The sequence below is a fragment of the Microcaecilia unicolor genome, chromosome 2 (assembly GCF_901765095.1).
Source record: "Microcaecilia unicolor chromosome 2, aMicUni1.1, whole genome shotgun sequence".
Classification (NCBI taxonomy): domain Eukaryota; kingdom Metazoa; phylum Chordata; class Amphibia; order Gymnophiona; family Siphonopidae; genus Microcaecilia; species Microcaecilia unicolor.
This window is the reverse complement of record NC_044032.1, coordinates 487,305,439-487,327,110: the sequence shown is the minus strand read 5'-3', so window position 1 is coordinate 487,327,110 and position 21,672 is coordinate 487,305,439. Positions and strand designations below refer to the sequence as shown.

Here is a 21,672-nt window from a genome sequence, read left to right as displayed (position 1 = left end):
GTTACAATCTGACCCAAAGCAGATGAAACACCTATAACATGTGTCAAAGTTCCAGATCTATTTAATACTTTGTGAACATGGCAAAAAACACAGACTTAGTCTCTGTTGTGTTCCTCAGTAGGATGAAAAAAAGACATTAAAAAAAAAAAACTGAAGATGGTGAAAGAATGTAGGAAAAATAAGTAAATTCTTGAAAAATGTGGGAGAACTTTGTTTTCATGTCCTTTTGGAGAACAGAACACAAAACTGAAGAGACTAAGGAGACCAATATGTACAGAGAAAGCTATGCATGCTCAAACTTTATAAATGTTATACTAGTTCTGAGCTCTGGAATAACTGCCATCCTGGTGCCATGTGATACCATCCACTTGTGTGTCCGATTACATCCTTTTTGTCAATCGAAAACAGATATATCCTTGATTTAACTTAGAAATCAGATACATATGACTTCAGCAACCAAATCTCAAGTGAAATATTTCAGATAAGCATTGTAACTGCACATTTAGTTCTTTTACAATACAAGCATTTTCCATGGATACTAAGCTTTGCCATACTACTCTGCCCTTATTGAGAACTACCCTGAGAATGAGAAGTTAGTTGGGCTTTCATATTCATTTGACACTCTGGCCTCTGTTTTATAACTCACTAGAAGGCATCACCTCACAAATATTACAACCAAATTTCAGTGTTCATCTTTTTAACATTTGAACAGAACCTAAAGAGTCAGCCACAAAAAGGCACATAAATGCCAACTGCTCTCTTTCTAAAATGCTAAAATAAACACATTTAAACAATTTCATATTCTTCAAGTTATCTTGCCTTGCAAATGACCCAACCAATACTTCTGTATAATACTTTCTAAAATAAACATATGGTTAGAAATTGTGGAAACCAAAAAAAACCTCTCTACTGCCAACAAGTGAAAACATGAATGGCATCAGCTCACTTTAGAACAAATATTTTGATCATTTTCAACATTGTTGTAACAGAGACTGATGGCACCTATGTGTTCAGGAACTGTCAGCTGCTATGGTGACAGATTAAAGATGATGGTGATCATGAGGTATTGAAAGAATGCAAAGGCTTTAATCTATCATAGACTTGAAATAACAAGCTGAAATTTTATTTGTATATCTACAGTATCTATTCTGTATGTAAGTATTTGTATATTATACTTTTAAGTTAACATTTTAAAATTAATCTTTGATTTATAAAATAGTTTAAACATGAATACACTCTCTGTAATAGCCAAGATACAAAACCTCTCAGAGCCAAGTTCTAAATCTGTGCAACAACAACGACGTTGCTACCAAACCAAGCAAACAATATAATTACCTTCTGATTATTCATCCTGAGTCTTTTCCTAGGTGCTTCCTGAATTTCAGCATCTTCTGTTCGTTCATTTCTTCTCTTTGTTTGGATTCTTTTATTTCCACGTAATTTACCTTTGGGGGGGGGGGTGAAACTTGCATGAAAAGCTCACGTATAAGCTATTCTAGGTATTTTATCGTTTTGTTTACAATTTTTATAAGCCTCGGTTAACAGTTCAGTATATGAGTTCAACCCTTATGATGTCAAATCAAGACTGGATCAATAAATGCGCTTAGACTGTCCCTGATCTATATTAATATTTTCACTGGAATCACAACTGCAATCTACTTAGTCAACTGTTATAAAATGTAACCTACTTCTGAAGGTCTTTAACTATAGATCTATAAGCAAACTATGAAAATACAATTAAACTGTTAATATTTCCAAAGTTACAAATGTTGCAGGGCTTCATCATTCTATGATGTACAAAACCTTAAGAGTACAGAGGTGTAAACTGAATCCTCAAGATATCCATTTTGCAATGTGGACAACACAGACTGCATGTCATGTTGCACAGAAGGTAAACTTTCAGTTGTGTTATTCTTTTGTTAGCCCAAGATCAGCACGTTATTTCTGCTCAGTACAATTTGATACTCTAAGTCCATTCTAATTATAAACATACTCCATTTTATTGAACATTTCTAAGACCATAATCATTGTTTTTAACAATTTAAGAATTGCAGCTGAGGAAGTGACCTGTCAATAGCCATCTCTAGTTGTGTTCTGTGACCACTATATTTACTCCAAGACCAAAACTGATACAAAACCGTGTTTATTGTGAAGCGATGCCATTGTGTACATAAAGACTAGTGCACATATCAATGACAGACCACAAACTGTGCAATTTAAGGATTATTACAGCAAATGACTGTACACAAATAAGTGGAAGCCATCTCCAAAAATTGACAGTATTTTAATATTTAAAATTTGTTCCATATCTGAAAGTGCATTTTCAATGGGAACAAAAGTTTTTCAAATAGAGCTCTTAAAATAAAGAATGAAAAATTAAGACAAAAGGGAAGTTATTATAATCAGTTTCTTTCCTATCAAATGTGTTTTAGCTACTTTACAATTCAAAACTAAATGGATTTCAGTTATGATTTTTTCAAGGAATAAGTTAAGGTGATCTCTTCATGTGCAGAACATTATACAACAATGCACAAATGCATACTTGTACCACCACCTCATATGGATTTACATTACATGCATTACAAGTTGAACAAATTTCAGCACTACAGTTTTTATTGAATTTAGGATCCATTAAGATACTATGGCCAAAAAATGAGAACATCGGAGAAAAATAGAAGACAGCTAAAACACAGTTTTAAAAAAAACAGGTGCAACAAATGCCTAACTATAATGACAACTAATAGCACACAACACAAATTTCAATTACTTCGGAATCTTGATCTCCTTTTAGGTGGATCTTGGAACACTTTACATTTGGCGTCTCCAATACTCTTCAATGATGAACCTTGAGAGACACAAAAGCTTTTTTTAAAAGACAGGATTTAATTATTCTAGTGTAAACTTAAACATCAAAATATCTAATATATTTAAAAAAAATGGCTTGGGTGGTAGTGTTAGTTTTCCCAAACAGGACCACACATTGCCATTTCATACAAATTTAATGGAGAACAATATTTCCTGCTGACCTTCATTCTTGTCATTGCCTACAGCAGTGTTTCCTTGGTCACAAGAAATCCCACTGCAGATATTCTTGTAGGATAATAAAGAGGCACTAAAACCAGCTAAATTTCTAAAGAGGAATGTGCACCCAAAAGTAGTCTTTTTTTTTTTCATGAATTCTCAATTTTTAGGAATTTTTTTCTTAGTTTCATACATTTGGTTGCATAAAAAATTAGTATGAGAACTTTCTGATGCATGGAAATCATTTGTATGTGCTTTAATTCAACTTTATGTGCATTACATTTCAGTATTAGACTTCCTGTGGTCCTACAGAACAGAGCAGACCCTAGCTGCTTCTGCTCCTGGATTCCCCAGGACTAACCCCAAACAATATCATCATAATCAAATTAGCAGCTGGGACCAAAGCAATAACTCAGCCACTCTCTTGCACTGAGTTTGTAAGGTTTCCCAGGTTCTTTATGGTGGCAAAAACAAAAATGAGAGAGATAAACCTCATGCTCTTGATTCTAAGATGGCAGAACACGCAGGGCCACCATCATCCTCCGTAGGCTCTGAATGGGCCTTGGAAATAAAAGTGGAGGTGAGGGTGGCGGCTGAACACACTTCAACTACAACTTACAACTGATAAAATTGAAAGTATAAACAATCACCTTAACCTCACGACTACAGACTTTCAAGAGATGAAGAAGAGTCGAGCTATGGAGGAAACTCTGCAACATGCTAACGAGGAAAGGGCACAGTTTCGATCTCAGATTAAACAGCTGGGGGATAAACCAGACAAATTGGAGAACAGATCCCAGAGGAATAATCTCAGTTGATTGGTCTCCTGGAATCGTTGTTAGAGGCAGAGATGAACAGATTCCTGGAGATATGGCTACAAAATGAACTTCAGCTCCCTGACCATGTGGGCCCACTGCATATTGAGAGCACACAGGTTGGGGCCTCAAACAGACACAGAGGAGTCCTAGAGTGGTCATCTTCCAACTTTTAAACTGCACAAAAAAAAAAAAAAAAAATCTAATACTACAGGCACTTCGCAGTGGGACGACTTTGAAATATAATGGTCAAAAGATATTGTGTTTTCAAGACTATTCTTACAGATTCACAACTGCGTAGAGCATTTAAATTGGTGTGTGCTCGCTTGGTCAAATTTAACTTAACATTTATGCTTTACCCTGCATGCAGTACCCTGCACAGTTAAAGAATATCCACAATGGGCATTGGTGCAGGAGGCGGACACTCATGTGGACCGGTTGGAATGGAAGCAGCGAGAAACTAATCATCATGAGGCTACAGGTGGTCTGCTTCTCCAAAATATCAGCGTTTTCGTAGTGCAGGGTGGTGAAATTACATCCTACCTGCTAACTTTCTTTCCTTTAGTCCCTCTGGACCGGCCCAGCTGAACTGATGGGTTGTGCACGCCTTCCAGCAGGTGGAGACTTAACAAAGATTCTTGAGAGAGCCAATAAGAGCCCTGCTCAGCCCTATCAAATCTCAGTATATCAATAATAAAGCAGAAGAAAGAAAGGAAAACCATCATCTGTGCCCTGCTGGTGCCACAGCCACTCACACAAAGAGCAATAAGCATACCGGCAATGGACCAATGCCAAACAACATCTTAAAGTAAGTTAATGTAACTTTGTACATGAGCAAAGAACAAAGTTTTGGCTTCGCTTTTTTTTATTTTATTTTATTTTATTTTTAAACATTCTAGAACTACTGTATTCCACAAAGAAAGTAATCATGTAACAAACCAAAACTGAAGTAATTACAACTGTGTAGGGAGGGTGCTGGGCCGGTCCACAGGGACTAAAGGAAAGAAAATTAGCTTTCCTTATCGTCCCTCCGGACCAGCCCAGCTGAACTGATGGGAAGTATTCAAAGCAGTCTAATTCGGGAGGGACACTAACAGCCCCGCCGTCAACACTCGCTCACCAAAAACTGCATCTAGATGTGCTTGAACATCTACTCTATAATGCTTGACAAAAGAATGTAAAGAGGACCACGTAGCTGCCTTGCAAATACCTACCGGATACACTAAAGAAAACTCCGACCAAGACACCGCCTGCCCCAACATAGAATGAGCTTTAATTACATCCAGAATGGACTTATTCTTTAAAATATATGCTGAGATAATCAATTCCTTGATCCATCTGGCTAAAGTAGCCTTAGATGCCGCCAAACCTCTACGACCAACTCCAAGCAGCACAAAGATGGTCCGGACGTCAAAAGTACTCAGTTTGCCTTATATATGCTTACAACACTCTGCAAACATCTAGCTTACGCAAAGATCTCTGCTCCTCCGACCCTCTGGAAGCCTCTAGGGAAGGCAGGACCAGAAATTGACTGATATGAAAAGCCATCAAAACCTTAGGAAAAAAAAATGAAGGAACTGGCCTCAAGACTACATGATCCTCCAAGAAACGCAAAAAAGGCAAGCTACAAGATAAAGCCTGCAATTCTGAAACATGTCTTGTGGAAGACATGGCTACTAAAAACACCGCCTTCAAAGTAAGATCTTTAAGAGATATGGAATATAAGGGCTCAAACGGAGCCTGAATCAGCACAGAGAACATGAGATTAAGATCCCACGAAGAAAAGAAGGACCCTGAGGCGGAAATAGAACTTGAAGTCCCTTGAGAAAACGAATATCTGGATGACTATCATTCACTCGTCCTAGAAAGGAAACCAAGGGTGCTAATTGAACTTTAAGCAAAAAAAAATGCTAAACCTTTATCCAGACCACCTTGTAGGAAATCTAGCACTTGCGGGATCGAAGCCTGACAAGGAGAACCCCCCCACCCCCGCTCACCAACAGGCCTCAAAAATCTGCCAAACCCGAATATAAGCTAAGGAAGTAGCCCAATCAGTAGAACATAGCATACTGTCTATAACATCTGCTGAATAGTCACGCTTCCTTAACCTAGCCCGTTCAAGAGCCAAGCCATAAGGCAAAATCGTTGTAGATTTGGAAAGACTACTGGCCCATGGAACTAGAGGCCTATCTCTTCGGTAAACCGAAAACCAGGTTGTACTAGCAAACTATTCGCTGAATAAGTCGACAGAGCAACAGCTAGGGAGGAAACACAGAGGAGACTAGGCAGCCATGGACAAATTAATGCATCTAATCCCTCGGATTGGTCCTATCTGCAATTGAAGAAGCGCGGTACCTTAGCATTCTGGCAAGTGCCCATCAAATCCATCACTGGGCAGCCCCATGTCTGAACTACCAGGTTGAACGAATTCACACTGAGCCACCATTCCCACGGATCTAGGACTTGACGACTGAGGAAATCCACTGAACACCGAGGATCCTCACTACAAGAAAGGCGGACAAATTCAGGAGGTGCATCTCCGCTCAGACCATCATTTGTAGGGTCTCCTGTGCAAGTATGGGACTCCTCGTACTCCCTCAACTGTTGAGGTACATCACTGCCGCAGAACTATACAACAGTACTCACACTACCTTTCCCTTAGGCAGGAAGGAAGGCATTGTACGTACCGTTACTCCGGACTCTGAGAATTGCAGAAAGGGGTCTCGACAGGACAGTGCCTGGAGCTCAGACACACGTCTCACCGAAGTTATAGCCACCAAAAAGACTGTCTTTAGAGTCACACCCTTCTCTGACGCTCGCCTCAGTGGCTCGAAGGGCGAACACTGGAGCGCCTTCAACACCAGCTCCAGGTTCCAAACCGGACACAGCAGCCGCACTGGAGGGCGAAGCCGGAGCACCCCTCTTAGAAATCGGGCAACGTCCGGATGAGTGGCCAGGGAAAGGCCAGAGACCTTCCCTCGAAAGCATGCCAATGCTGCCACTTGCACTCGCAGGGAATTGACTCGTAACCACTTGCAACCACTCGCCTCCATCTACCCTCCTCTCCTCCTTCCTGTACACATTAATTTGATTTGCTTACTTTATTTTTTTGTCTATTAGATTGTAAGCTCTTTGAGCAGGGACTGTCTTTCTTCTATGTTTGTGCAGCGCTGCGTACGCCTTGTAGCGCTATAGAAATGCTAAATAGTAGTAGTAGTTTGTAGACCATCCTGTAAAAACTCCAGTATTGGCGAGACTGTAGCCCCCGTGGGTGTGATCGCCTTTGAAACACACCACACCTCAAACTGGCGCCAGATCCGAGCATAAGCAACGGAAGTGGGCCACTTGCGGGCCTGCAAGAGAGTGGAGATGACTTTGTTAGAATAGCCTTTGTCTCAATTGCGCCCTCTCAAGAGCCATGCCGTAAGACCAAAGAGGCAGGGATCCTCCATGGTCACCGGACCCTGCATCAACAGGTTCGGTACCAGAGGCAAAGAAAGAGGGGCCTCCACCAGCATCCGCCGGAGGTCTGTGTACCACGGCCTCCTGAGCCAATTCGGGGCAATGAGAATCACCACTCCTTGATGTAGCCGAATTCGCAGGAGAACTCGCCCTATCAAGGGCCAAGGAGGGAACACATACAGGAGGCCCAGAGGCCAGGGTTGAGCCAAAGCATCCAACCCCGCCGAGCGAGGATCTCTCCATCTGCTGAAAAAGCACGGGACTTTGGCATTTGCACTTGACGCCATTAGATCCGCTACGGGCGTTCCCCATTTGTCACAGATCTGAAGAAACACTTCGTCTGCCAGTTCCCACTCCGCTAGAGTCGATTTGATGCCTGCTTAGAAAATTGGCTTGCACATTGCTCTGACCTGCTATATGAGCTGCTGACAGAAGCTGCAGATGTAGCTCGGCCCAGTGGCAAATCTGAGCGGCCTCCGCAGCCAGTGCTCTGCACTGAGTGCCGCCTTGTCGATTTATGTAGGCCACTGCTGTCGTATTGTCCGACAGAACTCTGACAGCCAGCCCCTCCAAAGTCTTGTAAAAGGCCAGAAGAGCCTGGAATATTGCTCTCAGTTCCAAGTGATTGATAAACCACCCCGATTCCGCGGGTGTCCACAGTCCCTGGGCATAGCTTCCCTTGCAATGCGCTCCCCAGCCAACCAGGCTGGCATCGGTTATCACCAGGCACCAAGAGGGAAGCGCCAGTGGCATTCTTCGCTGAAGCATGCTGTCGGAGAGCCACCACTCCATACTGAGCAGGGCCGCAGGGAGCCACATGAGTCTGCGTTGATAATCTTGGGACACTGGAAACCATCGTTGAAGCAGGGCAATCTGCAGAGGTCTCAAGTGCGCTCTCGCCCATGGCACTACCTCCAAAGTGGCCGTCATCGACCCCAACAGCTGGACAAAGTCCCAAGCGCAGGGGCAAGGCATCCTCAGGAGCAGACGGACCTGATTCTGAAGCTTGCAACGCCTTTGGTCGGGTAGAAAGACAAACCCGAGGTCGTGTCGAACTGGACCCCCAAATATTCGAGAGATTGAGAGGGGGGGTCAGGTGACTGTTGGGTATATTGACGACCCAGCCCAGAGATTGCAGTACTGAGACCACTCTGGCTGTGGCCAGATGACTTTTGTTGTCTGCCGAATCCGCTCTGATGAGCCAGTCGTCGAGGTACGGGTGAACCCGGATACCCTCTCACCTGAGAAAGGCAGCTACTACCACCATTACCTTGGAAAAGGTTCGGGGAGCTGTGGCGAGGCCAAAAGGCAAGGCCTGAAACTGTAAATGTTTTCCCAACACCGCAACCAAATAGGAATGTGCAAGTAAGCTTCTTTTAGGTCCAGAGACGTGAGAAATTCTCCTGGCTGTACCGTTGCAATGACAGAGGTTAGGGTTTCCATGCGAAAATGTTGCACTCTTAGAGCCTTGTTGACTGACATTAAGTCGAGGATCGGTCGGAAAGACCCGCCTTTTCGAGGCACCACAAAGTAAATGGAGTAGCGACCGAGCCGCGTTCGGCGGGGAGCACAGGGATCACCGTTCCAAGGTGCAACAAGACTTGTAAGGTCTCCTCTACCGCCGCCCGTTTGATGGCAGTACCGCATCAGGACTCCACAAACACGTCTCTCACCGGGGCGCTGAATTCCAATCGGTAACCTTCTCTGATCAGGTCCAGGACCCACTGATCGGAGGTAATCTTGGTCCATTCCTCGAGAAAGAGGGAAAGAAGTCCACCTACTGCAGGAATCGAGGAATGGACCGGCACCCTGTCATTGAGGGGGCCACCCCTGAACTCCAGGCCTTGAACCGGCCGCTGAGGAGTTCCTCTGCTGAAAACGGGCACATTGAGAAACCCCAGCAGAGCACCCCGGGCGATACCTGCGAGCTTCACGGAAGCGAGGTCTGGAAGAGGACGGCCACACAGAACCCTTGGAAGAAGGCCTCGGCCTATCCTCGGGTAAGCGCTGGGGTTTAGGGTCCCCCAGGTCTTTCGGGTCCCCCAGGTCTTTCACAATCTTCTCCAACTCCTCTCCAAATAACAGGTAGCCCTAAAAGGGAAGCTTCACCAGTCTGTGCTTAGAGGCCATGTCAGCCACCCAATGCCGAAGCCATAGAAGGCGGCGGGCTGCAACCGCCACAGACACCTGTTTAGCCGAAGCTCTGACCTGATTATAGAGGGCGTCAGCTAAAAATGACAGGGCCGACTCCATCCGCGGTGCAACCTCAGAGAGGGACTCCGCACCATCTGCGGGCTGTTCCACTGCCTGTTGTAACCAAGAAAGGGAGGCCCAGGCAGCATAGGAACTGCAAATAGATGCCAGAGATTTCATATGACCGTTTCAACGCGGATTCAAGCCGCCAGTCCTGTACATCTTTCAGGGCAACCCCTCCCTCTTCGGGGAGGGTGGTCCTCTTAGTCACCACCGTGTCCAATGCGTCCACGTTAGGCATCCCCAAAGGGGCCAAGTGCTCCTCACTTAGAGGGTAAAGCTGACCCATAGCCCTGGCCACTTTCAAAGGCCCTTCGGGTTCAGACCATTGAGCTGAAATAAGCTCTTGGATGGAGTCAGGCACAGGAAAGGGTCGAGCAGGCTTCTTAGTACTCGCCATCCTCAGATTACCAGAGGAGGCCTCCGAAATGAGCGCTGGCAGCTCATCGCGGTGGAAATTCCTCACCGCATTGGGATCATCCAGATCCAGTGGCAAACCGGCACTTTCCTCTGGCTCTTCAGACCATGAAGCCCTGCCAGAACCCTCAGAATCCACACCGCCAGGCCACAGGGGGGGGGGGGGGGGGGGGGGGGGGGGGGAGGGAAGTGTGCCACTCTCCGATGGGGAATTTACCCGTCTGTGTTTTGCGTCCTTCCAACGCTCAGGGGAATCAGCCAGCCCCGGACCATGAACACCGGGGGGGGGGGGGGGGGGGGGGGGGACCAGGTAGCATCGCAGTGTCAGACACGTGCGGCAGAGCACTTTTCAGCATGAAAGCTTTCTGCATTAGAAGCACAAATTTCGGGAAGAAAAACTCGCCCTGACCCTCCGTCTCCGAATCAGGAGAAACGACAACAGGAGCTCCTCTGGTAGCCTCTAACCGAGGCTTCCCCCTGCACTCAGACTCCTCCGCAACAGCGAGCGGCGAGCTGTGCGGCGCTTCCAAAATGGCACACGCTGCCAGCTCCATTGAGCGGGAAGAATCATCGCTCGCCATGCTCGTACTAGCTCTAGCGTCTAAAGAGCACGTCTTACAGAGCCCCACTGCTGATCTACGTTTCCCACAACGGGAGCAGCGTTTAACTGCTTCAGCAGCCATTGTCCTACCGGACGGAATTATATAAGTAAAATGGTGGCTTCGCACCTAAACTTATCCCGATCAGAACGCGTCCGCAGGACCTCCCCGGAGGAGCCTGGCACCACTCTCACCTCAAAAGACCGAGTCAAACGAGCTCCGGACAAGCTGAACGTGGAAAATAGCCTCACAATAGCCAAGCAGAACCAATGCGCATTTCTTTTTTTTTTTTAAACGCTGTGAGGAAAGTTGGAGGCAGGCAGCAATAGAGGTACTCCGGTAGGCAGGAGACGGGTAAGGCAGGGAAAGGGCGAACCTATATGCCTTCAAAGTGGGCACCACCAGTCACAACATCCCTGCTTCAACTGGCAAAAGCAAAGGAGCCACCCCAGGCAGAATTTTTTCGAAGGAGTAAATCAAGCTACATCCATACCTGCTAAGAGATACAGCACTACTGAAGGCAGATGGAGCTAGCCGTCCATAGAGCACTATGGTTTTTCAGTGTTCTCTATCTCCATCTGCTGGTAGGCGGACATAACCCATCAGTTAATGGATTCATCTGCTGTTGATGACAAAGAATCTTTTTTTTCCAACGCGGTGCAAACTTTACAAATTCCTTCAGCCGCAACACCCCGGAGCTGATGGACTGCACAGCGCAAAGGCTTTTGGGACAAGGCTACCAAACTACCCGCTCTTCCGCATTGCGATAAACCGGCCAAAGAAAACAGGGAGAGTATGTTTAAAAAAAAAAAAAAAAAGGCAAGAGTGGCTTTGTGCTAGTCAGCTGTTTTTTTTTTCCATCCTCTCCTAAGCCCTTTAAAGAACTCTCCCTTTACATTGTTTTTTTTTTTTAAGTTACAATGGCTGTCCCCCGCGGCCTTACAACATCCTTCCCTTGAAAGAGTGTTGACCAGTCTTTTAAAATAATTTAAAATTGACCTAATACAACAAAAGGCTTGGGGTGAGCACAAGGAAGGACCCAGCCACCAGAGTGTGCACTCCTGAGGCAAAATAAAACTCCCCAAGGGTCTCAGACTCACCAGCAAATATGCCCCAGCAGGGCACAGAGAGAAAAAATAAAAGGAATAAGTTAAAATAAAAATATATAGAATAATATAAAGAAGAGAGACTGAAGGGTTCACCATCTTTCACCTGCTGGAGACTGAGAACACAGGGACTTGATAGGGCTGAGCTGGGCTCTTATTGGCTCTCTCAAGAAAATCTATTCTCAGTCTCCACCTGCTGGAAGGAATGCACAATCCATCAGTTCAGCTGGGCCAGTCAAGAGGAACGCTAAGGAATGCCTTTTTTTCTGCAGAGATAGACTTTGAAGTGCCGGTATGGCTGACAGCTTGACCAATTCATGCTCTAAAGAGCTCTCTGAAATGGGCCATCTTTTGGTTTCAATCAGTTTCAAAATAGTGGACATGATCTCAAAGCGGGAACTCTGCTAACATCTCAAAAAAAATAAAAATAAAAAAAAGGGACCAGCACTAATGCAATATTTCTTTTTAATTCTTTATTACAAAGCATTCTTAGGAATAATGTAGTCTAAGAATAATGTAGTCTAAGTAAGTGCTATGCTGCTTCGAATTAAAACATCTAGCTGAACTATATGGGCTTTAACCTGCTCCAGATAAGTCAAGGTTTGCTTGCAGTCTAAAGTACGCAGTACACTCTTACCAGGATGAGAATGTAGCTTTGAGAAAAATGTTGGTAGAATGACAGATTTATTAAGATAGAAGTCAGACATTAGCTTAGGAAAAAACTTAGAACGTGCACAGAGAACTATTCTGTTATGGTGAAATTTAGTGTAAGGTGGATCAACTACTACAGCCTGAAGATCACTAACTCTGTGAGGAAGTGACAGCCACCAAAATCACAACTTTCCAACTCAAATAGTTCAGATGAGAGGAATTAAACATCTCAAAAGCAGCTTTCATCACCTAGGTGAGGACAACGTTGAGATCCCATGAAAGCTGAAGGTTTGACAGGGGGCGTTTGTTAGTAACAAACCTCTCCTGAAGCAAACTAAAGACTACATAGAGATGGACTTACACGGTGATAAGCATCAACTGAACCAAGATGAACTCTTACAGAGTTGGTTTTCAAACCAGATTCAGAGAGGTGCAGCTCCACTACAAGCAGTTTTTGTGTAGGACAAGAAAAGGGAACTGCCTTGATTTCACACCAGACAAACCTTATCTACTTAAAAGAATAATACGTCTTAATGGAATCTTTTCTGGAAGCGAGGAAGATGCGAGACACACCCTCCAACAAATTAAAGGATTCGAATTCTATGTTCTCAACATCCAACTCTTGAGGGTCACGGATTGGAGGTTGGGATGCAGAAAGTAGCCCTTGTTCTGTGTGATAAGGGTCATAAAACATTCCAATCTACACAGATCCTTGGAGGACAACTCCAGAATAAAATGGAAACAGATCTGCCCTGGACAGTAAGGAGCGATTAGGATCATTGTTCCATGATCTTGAGTTTCAGCAAAGACTTCTCTATGAGGGGTATAGCGAAGGATACTTAACTGTAACATGTATTCTCCGAGGGAAGCAGGAAATTAATTCTCATGTGGGTGACATCATCCATGGTGTCTGCTGAACGTTTTTACAGCATACTATGTCTTTAAAAGCTCATGGAAGTGCTCCCACCACACATGCATGAGTACCCTCCAACCTGCCACGAGAAAGAAGGACCATCAGTAAATAGCTATACAAAAGAACTCCAAAGGGAATGTGGTGGGAGGGTATGGGACAATTAATGGTCTGCTGTCCTGGGAGAGTACCTGCTACAGGTAAGTATCATCACTTTCTACAAAGACAAATAGGCTAGTTGATTCTCACATGTGGGAATCCCTAGCTACCAGGCTCAGTGAAAACAGGAGGACAATAGGAATTCACAACAGAGTTCTAGTTCAAATTAACCTGAATCTATATATAAAACGTGTGGGAATGCAGCCAGGAACAGAACAAAATGGGCTTAGGAGGGTGGAGTTGGATTTTACACCCCAAACAAATTCTACAGAACTGTCTGTCCAACTCGACTAATCACATCGGGTATATTCCTCAAGGCAACAATGAGATGTGAATGTGTAGACTGAAGTCCATGTTGCAGCCTTGCAAATCTCTTCTATAGAGGCTGATTTCAAGTGGGCTTCCATCATCAACATGGCTTTGACATTATGAACCTTGACATGTCCCTCAAGAGTCAGTCCAGCTTCGGCATTAAGTGGAAGAAATGCAATCTGCCACCCAATTGGAGATTTTGAGGTTCACGATACAAACCCCCATCCTGTTGGGATCAAAAGAAATGAAAAGCTGGGTAGACTGTCTGTGGGGCTTAGTAGGATCCAGGTAAAAGGCCAATGCTTGCAATACAAAATGTGCAGTGCACTTTCGTCAGGATGGGTGTGAGGTTTTGGAAAGAATGTGGGAACAACAATAGAATGAATCAGATAGAACGCCGACAAAACCTTAGGCAGGAACTTAAGGTACATATAGGGAACTACTCTGTTATGATGAAATTTCGTATAAGGCGGACCCGATACTAAGGTCTGAAGTTCACTGCCCTGCAAGATGAAGAAACAGCCACAAAAACAAGACCTTCCAGGTCAAGTACTTCAGTGGACAGGAAGGCTCAAAAGGAGCTCTCATCAGCTGCACAAGGACAATGTTGAGGTCCCATGACACAGGCAAACATTTGACATGAAAGGCTTTGTGAAAAGCAAACCTCTCATGAAGCAAACAACTAGAGCGTGTCCAGAGATGAACTCACCCTCTACATGGTGAAGGTAAGCACTAAGTGCACTGAGGTGAACCCTTACAAGTTGAATTTAACACCAAACTCAGAAAGGTGTAGTAAGTATCCAAGCAAGGTAGGTTTAGGGCAAGAAAGATGATCTAAGGCCCTGCCCTCACACCAGATGGCAAAACTTCTCCAACTGAAAGAATAACACCTATGAATGGAATTTTTCCTGGAAGACAAGATTCTGGAGACACCCTCTGGAAGTTGCAAAGAAGCAAATTCTAGGCTCTCAACATTCAGACTCTAAGAGACAGAGACTGGAAATTGGGATACAGAAAAGACGCCTCATTCTGCATTATATCCACTCCCCCCCCCCCCACCCCATCCCGAGGTCATCCTGCTTTCTGACTCCGGGGAAGCTTCCTCCCCCAATGTCGAGGGCAGTCCTTAATGCTTTTGATGTTTGATGCCGACACCTGCCGAGGGGGTCGATGTTGAGAATCTTCAGCAAGGCATCAGTGGCTCTTCAGAAAGAGGCTGAAGATGATTTGCCTGCAGCGCAAGTGCCCTCAATGCTGGAACAGTTTCTGTCTGCAGTATCCTCCCCAAGAATAGCCCCGAACCGCTCATCAAAAGTCGGCATCGTCAAAGGCAGGGCACCAGTAAAGTGGCAGTTGAAGAAGGCACCTGTGTCGAAATGGAAGCTGAAAGTTGACTGCTTGGAAACTGATGCACTGGCACATTTTCTAAACAGGAGAGCTCCTCTCGGTGCCGGCACCTCTCGGGTACCAGCAATGCTGATGCTCCTGCACCCCTGGCACCATGTATCGAAAATACTTAACACTTATGCTTCTTGGGATTCCCCCAAGGCAATGCATTGTGGTCTTTCGGTGCCAACACCACCAAACCTAAATGCGCCCTCGGTGTCAGACACAATGACGACCTGTCACAAGACCTATCATCAGCGTCCAATATCAAAAGAGTTGGCTATCTTCTCAATGCCGGTGGGCTCCCAGTGGATGTCACAGTCTTCTCAGCCATTCAGTTTGATGATTCCAGTGCACTGGACTTCGAGTAGCCAAAAAGTCTCTCCTGCACGGCCTGCCAAGCTCTCTGTGTTCTCAACTGCATTTGTAAACAGAAAGCGCAAGAATTAAGGTCATGGTCAGGCTCAAGGCATAAGATGCACCATGGGTGCAGGTTGTCAAAGAAATCACCCTATTACACTGGCCACACCTTTTAAAATCACTGGGAGCCTTCTGGGACATCAAAAAAAGTATTGAGCCAAATTAACTCCTCAATCTTGAACCAAAAAATGTGAGGCAGCTCCGGCCTTCTACCTGATCACGGAAAACACAAGGAAATACTAAAGTACCACAAAAACTAAGAAATTAAAAGGAAACTGATAATGGAGATAAACATCTTGGTAAAAAAACAAAACAAAACCTTATGGTATGGAAACCCATGGGAAGACATTTTAAAGAAAAAACAATCATGCCACAAACAGAAGGCAAGTCCTATCAGCTCAGCAACAAAACTAGGAATTAGTCAGTGGTGCTCACGCATCAGGCGTGAAGATTCCTGCACATGCGTGCTACAGTGCTGCTAGAAAATTCTATATACACTAGTCAGTTTACAAACCAGGCTCTGTCAGATGATGTCACCCATCTGTGAGAATACAATAGTCTGCTTCTCCTTGGACAAAACTTCATACACTCACTGTGGGGGGTGCACTAAGATTAAGCAATGTTGTCAAAAAATACCATCGTCTCTGGAACTGGTCTTAGAACAACCAAATGTATATCATTGGAAGCAGGCTGGGTATATACAGAGAGCTGGGGGATATCAATCTTTTCTACAAGGTTAGTATAGTTGGGCTCCAAACTATCTTAATACTGGACCCAAGCAGAAATGCTTTCCATTTGGCTTGGCATTGGAGCAATAAGCTTCATGTCCTCCTGTAAGAATTCGAAAATGAAACCCTAAACTTTTAAGCGCAAAAAAAGAATTTATGTTAGTTTGGGGACCCTACATACATTACCTTTTCAGGGAGGGCAAGCAGCTTGATCTTGAATAACCTTGGACTATAAAGAGGAGACAGATTGGGACTCTGACATATGTAGTTTTATCCTGGGGGTAGGGAGTTAAGGATGGGAGGGAACAGAAAGGGGAGTATCTAAGTTAGTTACCTGCAGCAGGTGTTCTCCGAGGAAAGCAGACATTCTCTCACATGTGGGCATCATCCTCTGAGCCCAGTTTGGACACTACTAAGTGCACTGTCAAGTTAAATCTTCGAGGCAGTACCCCCACCGCACATATGTGTGCTTTCATGCCTGATGCTCGAGCGTGGGACCCGCAGTTCAGCACTAAAGCTAAAACGACAAGTCCAAGGTGAGGCGGGAGGGATGTGAGAATAAATGCCGGGAGGTATGTGAGAATAAATGCCTGCTGTCCTCAAAGAATACCTGCTACAGGTAAGTAACTTAGTTTTCTCAGAGAACAAGCAGGCATAATATTCTCAAATGTGGAACTCACTAGCTACCAGGCTCACAACATAAATAAATTTTGCAAGTAAGCCAATGGTGAATCTGATAGGAAAAAAAAGGGCCTGAGGTTGAAGTTGACTTTTACATAGTCAGTTTCTGCAAGACTTTGTCCAAACCGGCTGTGACACCTAGAATCCTGCTCCAGACAGTAAGCAGTGAAAAGTATGGATAGAACACCATGTAGTCATCTTGTAAATATCTTCAACAGAGGCAGAGCGGAAATGGGCTACTAAAGCCACCATGGCTCTTCCATTATGATTGCACTGACTCAGCCATGAAGAATCAAGCCCAGCCTGAGTATACATGTAGGACATACAGTCAGCCAGCCAAGTTGAGATTGGAAATTCCGATCACCAAATGTAAGATCTGTATGTACTGCCTCCACTGCATGCAAATCTATCTTATGAATACTCATTGTGGGTATCCTAAAAACCTGACCGGCTGGGATGCCTACAGGATCAGGCTTGGGAACCACTGTGGTAGAGCATGCTTGCAGCCTAAGGTATGCAGTGCTGCTTCTTCAGGATTATCATGTGGTTTAGGGAAGACGACCAGGAAGTATAAAGGACTGATTGAGATGTAATTCCGATACCACTTTAGGAAGAAATTTGGGGTGGGTTCAAAGAACAACCCTGTCATGGGAGAACCTGGTGTAAGGTGAGTCTGCTACAAAGGCTTGAAGCTCACCAACTCTTCTGACAGTAATAAGAACTATTAAAGAACACTACCTTATCCGTGAGGAACTTCAAAGAACAAGAATGAAGTGGTTCAAATGAAAGTTTCATGAGAGCTGTTAGGATGACAGAGATCCCATGCCACCACAGGTGGTTTGATAGATGAATTGGTATAAAACAAGCCTTTCATAAATCAAACTATTAAGGGAAGAACTACACTCCGCCAGGAAGGTTTAAGAAACATAAATCTATGTCGTCATGAACTGTCAGGGCTAGACAGCGAGGGTCTGGATGAAGGAGGGACCCCCATGAACTGTGTTACTAGGGTTGGAAAAAACTCTAACTTCAACGGTTCCTTAGATGACAACTCTAGGAGAAGAGGGAACCAAATCTGACATGCCCATTAGGGGGCAATTAGAACAATGGTCCCCTAGATGCAGTCTGATAAGTTTTTCCTATGAAGAAAAGGTTTTAGGAAATTAGTTCCCCAGGGGAGCAAGAAGGCATCTGGGGCTGTATGGTAGGTAGCATATATCCTAGAACAAAAGCAGGGAAGCTTGTTGTTCTAAGTGAAAAGGTCTATTGTGGAATATTTGACTAACTGCAGAGGTGCTGAGGGACCATTCGTAGGCTGAAGGACTCTGCTCAGTTTCTCAGCTACAGCATTCTGTTTGCTGGCTAGGTAAACAGCTGTTATACAGATGATTCGAGAAGCCGCTTAAGTCCATATTTGGATTGCTTGTCAACAGATGTTAAGAACCTGTTCCTCCTTGTTTGTTCAGGTAATACAACACTATCTGGTTGTCCTTGTGAACAACCTGATCGAGGATACAATTCTGTAAAGTTCCAAGAGCATTCCAAACAGCTCGCAACTCCAGGATATTGATGTGTCATAATTTCTCTCGTGCGTGGAGACCATCAAGGTAAGCTATCCAACCTGTCAAGGAGGAATCTGTGAAAGACCCCAGGTCAACTTTGAATACCCCAATACCAACTTTGAACGCTTATAATTTTTCAACCACTTGAAGGAAAGTGCTGCAAATTGGAATGCCTCATTATAGCCGTGTATTTAGTACACCTACCAAAAATCAACCTGAAAGGCCAACTAGTTTAGAAACTACAGAAGCCTCAACATCGCTGTAAATTGATTTTTGCCATTTTTTTTTGGCAAAGTTTGAGCCTAAACCATTCAAAAAGTAAGAGGACTAGGAACATGGGGTTTTGCCAGTTCATTAAGCCCTAAAAGTAGTACAGGTTCTCCAAATATCCCCCTTGTACTACTAAAACTTCCAGTTTTACAGCTTCTGGAAGTTGGCCCAAAATGTCATTTTTGCTCAGGCGACATTTTGCAACCCTTTACTTGAGGTCCCCTAGAACCTCCAATTTTTAGTCTTTTGAACTAAACTTTTGCATAGCTTAGTTTTTTATCATAAAGAAACTATGTACCAAATTTCATCAAAATCTGAGATGGTGAGGTGGGGACGACCTTTAAAATTGGTCCACTTGACACGGAATGACTCAGTATTGAGATATGGGTGTAAGCATCCTTTAAGTCCAGAGAGCATAGCCAATCGTTTTCATGATTCATGGGAAGAAGGGTGCCTAGGGAAACCATCCTGAACTTTTCTCGGATTAGAAATTTGTTCAGGGCTCTAAGGTCTAGGATGGGAAGCATCCCCCCTGTTTTCTTTTGCACAAAGAAGTACCTGGAATAGAATCCCAGCCCTACTTCCCCTGGGGGGACTGGTTCGACCGCTTGGGCCTTTAGAATGACGAAGAGTTCCTCTGCAAGTACCTGCTTTTGCTGGGAACTGAAGGACTGAGCGCCCGGTGAGCAATTTGGAGGCTTGGATTCCAGATTGAGGGTGTATCCTAACCGGACTATTTGAAGAACCCACCGGTTTGGATGTTATAAGAGGCCACCTTTGGTGAAAAAACATTAATCTCGGGAGTTACAAGATGGCGACGATATAGGTCGGCTGCAATGAGTGCTTTTCCACAAATTTAATAATTCTTTAAAAATATTACCTACTTAATATTCAGCATGCCGAAGAGGAAGGGGAAGCTGAAGGGACCCCCCCCCCCCCCCAAGCTTGAATCCCCACTCTTTCGTCAAACCTCCATTACAGCCTCAACGGTCTCTAACCCAAATGCGGGCGTCTCTGCTTCCGGGGCTAGGAAGAGTCCCGGATTAGGAAGCGAATCTTTGCTTAGCCCGGCGGGACCAGCTACCCCTCCACTTCCACAACCAGTTGAAGTGGCAGTACCGAGACTATATTCAGATGAAGACTTGGAGGAGGTGAGCTTCTTCTCTGGCGGTGTTGAATGGATTTACCATCTGAAGGCATGCACCAACGGCTGGTGGAGGGGATACAGCATATTTCGCTTATGGCATCGAAGGAAGCAACGGGGGAGCCTATTTCCACAACTTACACTCAACATGAAATTGATTTATGTGCCTCAGCAATTCAACCATTGATAAGACCACAAGAAATATTGCTGGAAACGATTTGGACTGCCATCGAAACCCTGCACAAGGTTTGTTCTTTTGTTTCAGTTTCCTTGAATAATTCTGAAAACAAAAAAAAAAGGCAACAGTCTCCTTACTATGGTAGAATAATAATAAAAAAGGTAGACTGATAGAAAACATTAACACATGAAATAATTTATTGGTGTGAATCAAAAACCAAACCAGACGTGGCCACGTTTCGCCCTCAGGCTGCGTCAGGGGTCAAAACTAAAAAACAAGGGGTGATGGAATTCCCCTTCTTAAATACTTTTATTTAAAAACAGTACCTAGCTCTCTGTTCTGCATTTCAAAGCTTGTATTGCTGCAAACAGCATTCTCTCAATGTCAACACCGACACCGCCGACCTCTGTACCGAAAAAGCTTCTCTCGCTGGGCTTCTCGAGACACTTGAGTCTGTTTCTTCATACAAAGACACAGACTACAAGCGGCTGGGCTATGGTCGGGCCCAAGGCACTGGATACACCAGGCATGGGTATCGGTACCTGAGATGCTCCGGTTGCACCGAGTACAACGTTTGAAGCAGCTGGGTGTCCTCGATGACATGGAAGGAAAAACATCTTCGGCAAAATAAAGACGCGATTGTGCAAAAAAAAAAAAGTGAAGGGCACAAAAATGGGGTGAAAACAACCACGTGGAAGTAAACTTAAAAACATGAAAGGAAAACTATGGGTAGGAAAAAATTAAAAGAAATAGAAAAATGAAGAAAAAAACCAGGAGAGCAGAAAAAAATGCTGTCACGTCATCCGGACAAAAAAGAACTGAGGAGTCACTCTTGTGACGGGCTGGAAGTCGTCCGCGCATGCGTGCCAGAACACTCTGGCAAAGTTTTAAATTTTTGCTGGAAAAAGTTTGCCGCTTTCTGGGCCAACGAACGTCAACCCACTTGTCAGAACAAGCAGCCTGCTTGTACTCGGAGAAATAAAAGATACTAAGGAACTGGACTAGTAGCAGAGGGCTATGCAGTGCACGGTTCTGTATTCTCTATCTCCACCTGCTGGTCGATGGATGTAACTACCCACACATCCTGGAATAGTGGGAAGTAATGTAATGGAAGGAAAATGTTTGACACACTGAAGACAGATTAAAAGAACAATCTCTATGCTCCATGGAAATGACAGACTGATGGTATCACACTCGGTCGGGCAGGAAGACACCTGGGCATTTGCGGTGGGGGACTATCTCAAAGATTTGAGGATGACAGTGCAGTTGGCCGTGTCCAAACTGGGCTCAGTGGATGTTGTCAACCACATGTGAGAATATTATGGCTGCTTGTCCTTGGAGAATGATATATTAAGAATAGGCCACAGAAGGTCATAAAAGTCCAGACCCTTTGTTCATTCAGAAGGTAGTGTTAGTACTGTAGAAAAACATGTATATTGTTTAGATTAAGGAAAACGCTTTTTGAATGAAAAAATATTTTATAATGCCGCACGATGTCAGGGCACTGTCGCCTGTGAAATTGCTAAAACTAATAAAAAGATTTTGAACAAAATGTGAGGGGACTGGTGAACTGAAAATAAACTAACAAATGTGGATCC

General features: G+C 44.4%; 1 protein-coding gene across 1 annotated transcript in view; it reads right to left on the bottom strand.

Annotated features, from left to right (window-relative positions):
- The window catches only part of NSD2 (nuclear receptor binding SET domain protein 2), a 505,993-nt gene that overhangs the window by 371,324 nt on the left and 112,997 nt on the right, over positions 1-21,672 (bottom strand). The window contains exons 7-8 of the mRNA XM_030191106.1: positions 2,768-2,845; positions 1,336-1,445 (exon numbers count right to left, since the gene is read on the bottom strand). Coding sequence (XP_030046966.1) covers positions 1,336-1,445; positions 2,768-2,845 — 188 coding nt within the window. The remainder of the gene's footprint in view (positions 1-1,335; positions 1,446-2,767; positions 2,846-21,672) is intronic.